The sequence below is a fragment of the Myotis brandtii genome, unplaced genomic scaffold (assembly GCF_000412655.1).
Source record: "Myotis brandtii unplaced genomic scaffold, ASM41265v1 scaffold137, whole genome shotgun sequence".
Lineage (NCBI taxonomy): Eukaryota > Metazoa > Chordata > Mammalia > Chiroptera > Vespertilionidae > Myotis > Myotis brandtii.
This window is the reverse complement of record NW_005354874.1, coordinates 1512153-1523156: the sequence shown is the minus strand read 5'-3', so window position 1 is coordinate 1523156 and position 11004 is coordinate 1512153. Positions and strand designations below refer to the sequence as shown.

Below are 11004 nucleotides of genomic sequence, written 5' to 3'. Positions count from 1 at the left end.
GTTCTCACTCAGGGCCCAAGTCGGGGGCGTGCAGGAGGCAGCTGATCGATGTTTCTATCTTCTCTCCCTCTCCCTTCCTCTCTCTCTAAAAAAATCAATAAAAACATATCTAAAATAAGTAAATAAATAAAAAGAAAATGTGTGTGTGGGATAAGCTTCATTCAGGCAAGAGTTATAATGCTGTTGGCCATGAGTTCAAATTTAATGAGCCAACAATACCGTATATCCAGAAAAAGGAAGAGGAAATCACTGATCTGTATGTTGCTCCAGAAACTGCTAAAGTAACCTCTACGGTGCATCATGAAGCCATGGAGAAGCTGGAAATAGAGTTTAATTTGTGGGTTCATGAGAAGATGGCCAGTAAAAAGAGCATAGGGGCCAGCATTGTTGAGGCTAAAAACCAAAGAAATTCGTGGGCAGGTTTTCCAGGGTTAGGAAAATGTTAAACTAGTCTTGGCTGCTGTTTTATTATACAAGAATACTGCATATAGTTAATTACTTGTAAGAAACATATTAAATGTGATGTCTTTAAACAGAAACCCTCATTAAATAAAAGTTACTTATTGATTGAAAACGTTGTGACCAGAGACTTGCAGGAACCTAACTCTGTATTTCTCTTAGGAGCAATGGGTCCATATTTTCTAAATAATTGTTCATGCTGACCTTGTAGGGCATAGCTACCACAAATTACAAGAATGTATTTCCAAATGGCCATACTCCCACCATCATTATATGAGAGTGCTTGTTTTTTCACCCCCCCAAAGTTGTCTTAAACCTTTTGATATCTGATAACCTAATAGTTGAATAATGGTATCTTGTGGTTTTACTTTGCAGTTCTTTTAGTAGGAGAAATCTTTTTGTGTTTGAGGGTCATTCATGTTCCCTTTTGTTTATATCCTTCTTGCTTTATCTTTGGATATTTGTCTCTTATTAATTTGTAGCAGATCTTTATATATTAAGAAAATTTTGTCCTTTTTCTTTGCTATGAATTGCAAATAGTTCCCTAGTTTGTCTTTTGACTTTTTTCCCCATATGGTAAGAAAATGTAGTAAACATTTTTTTAAAGTAGTCAAATACATTGATCTTGTCTTTTATGACCTCTGGATTTTGTTATTGTTTTAAAAGCTTTTCTTTGGAGATATTTAAGAGTTGTATTTGTGTTTGATGTTTTGTGGTCCTTTGGTGTTTGCACGGAATTTAATCTTCTTAATACGTAACACTAATTATAAGTCCTTTTCAAGCTGAGTAAATTTCAGAGTAATAGAACAATGGGAGATCGCAGGTTTTGGAATCCACAAGTCCGGTTTAAATTCCAGTTTGTTTATGTACTAAAATGACGTAAGCCATGTTTCATTCTTTCTGTGAGCATCAGGTGCCCCATCCAGGCTTTGCTGAGTTCTACAAAAGATAGTGCCTAGCATAGGATAGATTTGGAATGTTAGTTCCTCCCTCTCCTACTTCCCTGAAGTCCTCCACCAAGAAATAATTTGTCATATTAATTTAAGACATGCACTGAATTAAATAAAATAGGGTTTCTTTTCAAAAGCATTCTATAATTTAAATTGTAGGCAATTCCTGCTGAGTTTTTCAAGCTAGCTTGAACTAGTTATATACTGAACTGATCATTATCTACTGATTTGAATTGTTGGTATTAAAATGTCTTAGTACAATGCACCCCTTTTTAGGGGGATTTGTGAAAAGAGTGAAGACTGAATTTCTAGACATTGAATTACTTTCTTTTAACTTTGTATTTATAGATACATTTGCATTGTCATTACTCTAGGGAAACTCGGTAAGACTTGAGTGCCTTTGCTCTCTTAGGCAATTAGAATATCCAAGATCTTGCTCTGGACTTGAAGATTTTCAAAGTTCAAAGGAGATGTGTGAGGAAGAAAAAACATCTGGTGAAGAGCGCTTGCTTCATTGCGTGACACTGTGTTCCTGCGCTCTTTCGCAGAGCGTCTGTTTAGCAGGTTGGCAGGTTTGGTAATTAATTGATGATGAGGGAATAAGCCACGTATCTGAGGAACTCAGTTTTGTCCCTAAGCTTCTTTCTTCCCCATATGTCTGGCACAGCGTCAGTCCAGGATCACTGATCCCACAGTTGTGTCTCAACTCAAACACTTGTCTTCAGGCTTAATTAGCTCAGGGACATAAACAGATGGATGGCCTGGGACCCAGAGAGTTGAGTGTTGAGCAATGCAGTTTTATTATCAGGAACTTTTGAAATTTTTTTTGGATAAGTGCCTCAAAACTTTACAAAGTGTCTTTAAAAAAACTTAGAATTTTGACAGTATGTACTTGAAGGTGACAAAGTTTTGTGTGTATCTCTGTGTGTTTGTGAATTTTTCTTCTTGTAACTTAATTTAGGTATAATTTCAAACTTATATTTGAAAAGTTACAAGAATCATACAAGGGACATCCATGATTTCTTGACCCAGACTCACCCATTGTTTTCATTTTCCTCCATTTGTTTTTCTTTCCTCACTCCTGCTTCCCTTCATCTTCTCCTTATGCACATAGACCCACACACTCACATGTTTAAACATGTACATTTTTTTTCTTAACTATTTGAGACCAAGATGGAGATGTCAGGGGTCCTTACTGCTAATACTTCTGTGTGTATTTCTTAAGAACAAGGCCATTCTCCTGAATAATTACATATAGATATCAAAATCATAAAATTTAACATCAATATGACATTATTATTGAATCCATAGTCCCTTTTAAAACTCCATCAATTGTTTCAATACTGTCTCTTATAACATCCCCCAACCCTAGTCCAGGATCCAGTCCAGGATGACACATTGCATTTAAATGGGAACAGTTTCTCAACTTCCTTTGTATTTTTTGACTTTGACATTTTTGACAAATTCAAACCAGCTATTTAGTAGCATTTGTAGATCAGCTTTGTGTGGTGCTTCCTCATGCAATCCTGGTTCTGCATTTTTGGCAGGAACACCACAGAAGTGATGGTGAGTCTCAGGTGTCTTGTCAGGAGGTACGTTGTTGCATTGATTTGTCCCTTAATTGGTGATGTTGGCTTGGATCATTTGATTCACATGTAGTCCATCAGGTTTCTCTATTTAACTAGAGGCCCAGTGCACAGATTTGTGCACCAGTGGGGTCCCTTGGCTTGGCCTGCAGGGGGCTGGGGGGGGGCTGCTCCCGCTCATCCCGGCCCTGCTCATCCTGGTCAGCTGAGCAGCGCTCCCCCTGTGGGAGCGCACTGACCACCAGGGGGCAGCTCCTGCATTGAGTGTCTACCTCTTGGTGGTCAGTGCACATCATAGCGACTGATCAAATGGTCGTTCAGTCGCTTAGGCTTTTATATATATAGATAAGAATTTTGTGGAGAGATACCTTGAGACTATGGAAATAGCCTGTTCCTCTTCAAATTTTCACCAACTAGTTTTAGCAACCATGATGGCTTGTTAATTCTTATTTTGTCTGTATTTATTAGTGGGCATTCTGCTGCAAGGAAGAGCTTTCTTTTCTCCCCTGTTTACTTATTCATTTATTTGTTTGCCTTAGTATGGGCTTGTTGGTTTTACTATGTTCAGTGGGATAGTTAATTACTGTTATTATTTATTTTGATACTTAGATTGGCATAGATTTGGCCAGCGGGAGCCTCTTCGAGCTGAAAAACATTGTGAAAAACCCCTTTTCACAATGTTTTTCCATTGTGAAAAACCCCTGGTCCATTTGATAAATCCTCATCATTCTTTGAGCTCTTCCTTATTTTCTGGCACAACATGATGTTCCAGATTCATTTTATATTTTCTCTGCCCCGGTTCTGGAATTGACATTTCTTCAAGAAATCCTGGTTCCTTTTCATGCAGAATGTGTGTGTGTGTGTGTGTGTGTGTGTGTGTGTGTGTGTGTGTGTGTGAGAGAGAGAGAGAAGAGAGAGAGAGAGAGAAGAGAGAGAGAGAGATTTAAAGGGAACTGTTATGGAATATTACATTTACTAAATTATTGTGTATTGTACATAAGAGTGTGTGTGTGCATGTGTGTGTCTTTAATGTTACAAGTTTCAAACAGAAGAGCATTTATTTTACATGTAATAATCATAGTTTTGACAAGAAAGAAATACATTTTTCATTTCACAGTAAATGGCATTACGCAGTTTTGAGTACTAAATCATCTTGACATTTATGAAGGAGCAAATGGAAAGTGGGGAACTGAGTGTGTTAGGTATAAAGCTATCTTTAACGGTTCTATTAAAAAGCAGAGATTTATTTTCCATCTGTGATCTGAATGTGCCTGTTTGTGCTCTCCTCATGGCAGTGGAGTTCCTGTGGAGCCACACGACGGAGAGCATGTGCGTTGGCTACATGTCAGCCCAGGACGGGAAAGCCAAGGTAAGCGGGGAAACGGGGCGTAGTCTGAACACCTTGCAGCCATCCCAGGAGCCTCTGACAGGCCAAGTCCACACGATGAATTTTCTCAGCCTCTCCTGGGCAGTAGCTCCATGATCTTTATGAGAATGTGATTAAGAACAGTTCATGATTCAAAAGAAAAACAGCAGCTCTTTTATGCTTTTGGTGATGGAGCAGGGAGGTTAGAAACAACTTTTTTTCCATCTTGTTCTTTGTCCATTGTGAATGACTGGGGAAGAGGAAACAGGGATTGAGAAGAGAAAATGGGAGTGAAGCTGATGGGCTGTCAGGGCTGGTGACTTTGCAGGGAGGGTTGGAATAGGTAGAGGAAACCAAGGTAAGGAAAGCCAAGCGCCTGGACCGCACTCTGCACGCGTGAGGGCGGAGCTGGCCGACGTGCTGATACGTGCGACCTGGCTGGTACGCAGTGTGCCCCGCACGCCCTGGCGTCCTCATGGGCAGAGGCTGAGGTCTGCACCCCGAGTGTCATGTGCCCGTGGCACACGGCCCTCCGTGAGTCACCACAATCACACGGATGTCCACGCAGCACCTCCTGAATGGCTTGGCTTCCCCACACTCACGGGGGCTGAGCCTGGGAGTAAGAAACATCATTTGTGGATTTTATTTTAGCCTTGGCCTCAGGTTCTCCTTGTTCATAAAATTTTTAGACTCAGCTGTGGTACACGATGTTTCCTTGGCATTCAAGAACCTCATTTGCAAAGCTGTGAAGTTGGGCAGCCTCTTTTAAAGGACATGATTTATTTAGCACATCTGGAAACATAAGTAAGGAAACTTTTGATATAAACTGTCTGATACAGATGAAATCATTGGCAGGCTAAGGATACATGTAAGAAAGAATAGTTTATTGCGTGTTTATCGTGTAATACCCATACAGACTGGCCTCTGCGGTACCCAGCAAGCCGGTGGCATTGCAAGCTTCTGTGAGCGCAGTGGACAGGAGCACCTCAGGCAACGTTGTCTCATAGCCATCCGGCTCTCACTCAGCTCCCCTTCTCGGCATCACCCTCACCTGACAAAAGACTTGTATTGCATGAGTAGACTTATATCTCAAGAGAGTGCATAAAGGTTGCTTTATTTCATAGTGTTTAGAGAAGGGAATTGTAACTGCCCATTTTAAAGGTGATTTACAAGGTTTAGTTAGAACAACACTCTCTAATAGAATTTTCTGTGATGGTGGAAATGTTTTATAATGATATTGTGTTGTCCAATAGGATAGCCACTAGCCATATGTGGCTATTAAGCTCTTGAAATGTGGGTAGTATGCCTGAGGAACAGAATTTTAAATTTTCCTCACCTTAAATTTAAATAACCATATGTGGCTAGTGGCTACTGTATTGAATAGCACAGGTGTAAGAATCAGTGGAGAAATGATTATCCAAGTAAGTGTTTTCAGAGCATTCTTTTCCTCCCAATGACAAAATGGTTCCCAAATATAAAATGTCTGGTAAGCCACAAGAATCCTTGCACAAGAATGGCTTATAGCCATTTATGTTTCTCTCACCCCTTACAAGTTGACTGTCATCTAAAATTGCCTTTTCACAAAAGAACCTCATGGGAGGTGGACTTCAGTACAGAAGCCAGTCTGGTGGGGTGCAGTCGTGTTACTAAGTCCCATGTATAGAAATGTTCTTGTTATCCCTGCTGGTGGCCTCCTGGGAGACACCTCACAGTTTAACATGAAATATGTGTGGTAGAGAGAGGGAGAGGACCGCACTGAGCCAGAGACGTTTGGCCTCCAGTTGCATTGCTTGACATCTGGTGGACGTGGTTTTCATATTGCTGGTAAATTCTCCAGCTGCTAGTCTTGATTAGCCCAACAGATACAGCTGCTCCTCTTGCCTCACTTGTAAATTATGTTTTTGACCTTCTTTGCAGAGAGTTAATCCCTCTTCCTTTCTTCCTCCTTTGAGCCTGTGGCTACAAATGCTTTTTTTTTTAAAAAAGCAAACCCCTAACACTAATGCTTTGGCTGCTGAATTTTATTGATCAAAAAAGCCATCTCTTCTTTCATTCAGGCTGGAATTTTATTGTATTGCAAGTAAGACAGAGTTATAGATGAGAAGCTGGGCTCAAAAGAGAAAGGGGCTATAACAGAGTTCATGTTCTTTTCAAGAGCATAAGCCTGTGGCCTCCCCCCGCCAGCCCCGGCCTCCTCACTTCCATGAAAGAATTGTTGAATTAGTGGCATAACTCTTCAGCAGAATGACTGGTTTGTAAAATTTCCTTTCACATAACGTTGAGAACCATGGTTGTGAAATGAAAAAAGGAGACATCTTTAAAAACTAAAAAAATAAATAAATTTAAATTTAGAAACTATTTCAAAATGTGTTTTTTTTGTTTGTTTGTTTTTTCATTTGCCCTGCTTTCCAAATATTGCCGTCTTTGTGCTTGTTACCAAACTCAGAAACTAAAACCACAGGGCATTTGGACATTTTATACAAGCTAAATATGTTTAATCTAAGTTAAGGCCTTGAATTAGAGCTCACCTCAAAAATCATACTGCTTAAAAAGGCTGGATAGTAATCAATATCATTTTAACCAATTCATGTATAATTTGAATAAAAAGAGGCAGGTTCTTTTAAAAGTTTATTTCCCTTTTAAAAGAATGTTCTTTCAAAAAAAAAAAGAATGTTCTTTTAATTATATCATTTAATTTTTAAAGCCTTCTATAGCCTAAGTTAAAGAGATTTCTTTTCATTGAACAAAAATTAGGGCATTAATAACAGTTGGAAAGCAGATAATGATTAGTTAATGAATACTTTTTAATAAACACCCAGTATGCATGGACTATAGTAATAAAAACAGATGTTAAAACTGGCATGGAACTTACTCAAGTGTAATAAGTGAAACCAAGATTTATTTTACTATGTAGAGGTCACTTTTTATAGCAGTAGTGAACATACTATTATAAAAATTCATCCTTGGGGAGGAACAAGCTATTTTGTGGTCTTAAAGTATCTCCTCATAGATTTCTTATTAGTTGCTAGGAAGAATAATGGTAGTTTATACTGGGAAAACCAGGCAACAACTTGACTGTGTGGTCAAAATCAGTGTCATCAGGAAGGGGCAGATGAACTTTCTGTGCCTCTGGGTGTGATAACCTGAGAAGACACCAACATCGCACATGTAGTAACACATCTGGAAGTGCATGACATGGATCTAATCACAAGGAAACAGACAGATCTAAATGGGGAACGTTCTATGAAGAAAGAAAAAAGGGGTCTCTACAGTGGAATTTGAATATGGGTGTGAACGGTGCAGTCCACTTATATGTGAATTTTTTAAAAAATAAATGCTATAACTGTATTTTCTCTTATGATTTGTTTAACTACATTTTCTTTTCTTTGACTTACATTATTGTAAGCTATAGTATGTAACACATAAACATAAAATATATGTTAATCTATTATGTTACTGGTAAGGCTTCATTGGTAAGGTCATCAATAGGCTATTAGTAGTTAAGTTTTGGGGGAGTCAAAGTTATGCACAGGTTTTTGACTGCATTGGAGGTCAGCACCCTTAACCACCATGTTATTCAAAGGTCAACTGTATTCTTAAAAAATGTCAATGTCATAAAAGCAAAAGCTGCAGAAATATTCTAGATTAAATTACTAAAGAGTGTGACAACTAAATGCAATAACTAATCCTAGACTGGATCCTGTATAGCAGGGGAAAAATACATTATTAGGTTAATTTACAAAATTAGAATATGGATGGTAAAAAGTGTTGTATCATTGTTAAATTTGTTATAGCTGTACTGTGTTATATTAGGTAATATCCCTACTCTCAGGAAATACAAACTGAAGTATCTAGGAGTAAAGGACCATAATATACCCAATATCTTCATGATGGTTCAGAAAAAAAAAATATTATAGATGGATGGACGGATAGATGGATGGATGGATAGCAAATTACAAAGCAAATGGAGCAAAATGGAACCCGGGTAAAGGATGTATGGGTGATCCTTGAACTATTCTATAAGTTTGAAGTTATTTCCAAATAAAAAGTTAAATATTACCCTTGGATAATATGGCACATTTGATTAGTCCTTTGGGCCTTGCAGTTGAAGTGAACAAGTATTGGAATAGATGTGGTGCCAGGAAGTTGGAACCTGGGTTGTCCCTCCACTCCTTCGGCACTGAGAGACTGACTTGGTATGATCACTCTGCCTCTCTGCTTCTCAGAGGACTCATCTGGAAAATGAGAAATAAAATACCTCACTATACCTTACATCCTTCCTGGGATAAGGCATGTGATAACAAGGAAGCAAAATCTTATTTGTCTGAATATGGATGACTGAATCCCCATTAAGTTATTCATATCTTATGGCTATATTGTCTATATTATGGGTATTGTACACATTATGACCCTCTACCCCTAGGTACTTGCTTCCAACCTATAAAATTCAAAATTCTACATGCTAGGTTACATAAGCAGATAATTGCTATTCAGTTTTTTAGTAGGATTTTTATGACCCCAATGCAGTATCTACCATGTTTTGTTTTTATGAAGATAGTTTCTGGTGCTTTATGAAAATTCTCAATAAATATTTGTTTTGAAGGATAGCACAGATGAGATTTCTGAGAGTTTTTTGCTAGACTTAACTTATCTCTCAAATAAAGGTAGAAGACTTAAGGATGCGGACACATTTTGCGAATTGCATCATTAGGCAATTTCATAGTTGTCTAAACATCATTGAGTGTAGTTAAGAAATCTAGATGGTGTAGCCTACTATACATAGGCTATATGGGATAGCCTATTGCATGTTACTGTAGAGCATGTTACTGCACTGAATACTCTAGGCAGTTGTAACATAATGGTAAATATTTATGTAAGCATAGAAAAGGTACACTAAAAATCTATAATAATAAAAGTGTAATATGCTAATTAGACCTTCTGGACAAAGCCAGTGTTGCAAGGAAAGCCAAGTCCCGGGTGCCAGAGGGAAGCTGGTGCCAGCAGCCGGGAGAAAGAAGGCCTACTTTTGCACGAATTTTGTGCATCAGGCCTCTAGTACAATATAAAAGAAAAAAGAACAGTACATTGGTATCAGGCACTTACCACGAATGGAGCTTGCAGCACTGGAAGTTGCTCTAGTGCAGGGGTCTTCAAACTACGGTCCACGGGCCACATGCAAATACAAATATTGTATTTGTTCCCGTTTTGTTTTTTTACTTCAAAATAAGATATGTGCCGTGTGCATAGGAATTTGTTCATAGTTTTTTTTAAAACTATAGTCTGGCCCTCCAACGGTCTGAGGGACAGTGAACTGGTCCCCTGTTTAAAAAGTTTGAGGACCCCTGCTCTAGTGGGTCAGTGAGTGAGTGGTGAGTGAAGGCCTAGGACATTACTATACACTACTGCAGACTTTATAAACAGTGTACACAGGCTGCACCAAATTCATAAAACAACACAAGAATAAATCAAGTACAAGAGCAAATGATGCAATCAAGTGATGCTGTAAACACAAGATGTGTGATGAGGATGCTGGTAATGAAACACAGCATACTGCTCCACAGCCAACTTTTGTCAGTAGAAAGAGAACACTCTAAAAAAACAGTAAAATGTATAGAACAGTAAATACATAAACCAGTATTTATTATCATTACTAAGTATTGTGTACTCTACATAATTGTATGTGCTATATTTTATATGCGCTGAAGTGCAGTAGGTTTGTTTACACCAGCATCAGCACAAACACGCGTGTAATGCATTGCACTATGTTAGGGCAGCTATGACATCACTAGGTGATGATAATTTTTCAATTCCATTGTACTCTTTATGGTACCACCACTGTATGTTATCTATCATTGACTGAAACAGTGTTATGTAGCACATGACTACAAAACATGAGGTGCATAAGAGAGAAATAGCAAAAGAAGTGAGAAACTTCTGCTTCCCATTAGGATGAAGAATGTCACAGAGGCTGTTTTTCCTACTCACAACAATGAGAATGAGCTTGATAAACTATGAAAATTACAGATTTTAAAAAATCATCCAAAGAGCTGAATATGCTAGAAAAACCTAAATTAGTTGTGGGAGAAAAAACTCAACTTTTTCATTCCTGGCAGATCAGTAGAAAAGGGCATAAAACTGACATAGACAAGTATAAAGAAAAACCAACCAAACTTTTAATGAACTGTCTATGGCCACATGTGAGCTAGTGTGACAGATTAAAATCCCAAGAGGCCCCAGTCACATGGTGAGTCTTCAGTTCTTCTCTGTGAAGTCTTCAAGTGCTCATACCAAAGGCTTGGAGCAGGACAAGGAACTGAGAGTGACTTGACAAAGGGCCTAGGATTTTTACCAAATGGATGGCAATGACCGAGCAAACACCAGAGGCCGAGCAGGATTGCTGACAGATGTGTGCCATGGCTCAGAAAACTGGGGCTGGTTATCAAGGCAAAGAGAACCCCTGAGCATCACTGTGAACAAAGAGAAACCCCTCACGGCTAGAATGCTGGCCACTGGATTTGAAGACCTGGGGAAGTCTCCACAGTCTCACCAGGGTCAGATCCCAGATGTACTCAAGAGAAATTACTGATCCAAATTTCAAAATATTAGCCAATAGTGATCTTAATCTAAAACTACACAAAGCCCA

The 11004-nt window shown here is 38.6% G+C and overlaps 1 protein-coding gene across 7 annotated transcripts in view; it reads left to right on the top strand.

Annotated features, from left to right (window-relative positions):
- The window catches only part of TASP1 (taspase, threonine aspartase, 1), a 231256-nt gene that overhangs the window by 198340 nt on the left and 21912 nt on the right, over positions 1–11004 (top strand). For 4 of the 7 annotated variants that reach the window (XR_001360977.1, XM_005860571.2, XM_014535030.1 and 1 more), the window contains one exon: positions 4291–4364. The exons of 2 other annotated variants lie outside the window; for them this stretch is intronic. Coding sequence is in view for 4 of the 5 variants with exons in the window: in XM_005860571.2 (XP_005860633.1) it covers positions 4291–4364 (74 nt within the window). In the remaining variant the exon portion in view is untranslated. Of the gene's footprint in view, positions 1–4290; positions 4365–5277; positions 5407–11004 lie in introns of those variants that run through there. One more of the 7 variants, XM_014535032.1, reaches the window with a different exon arrangement.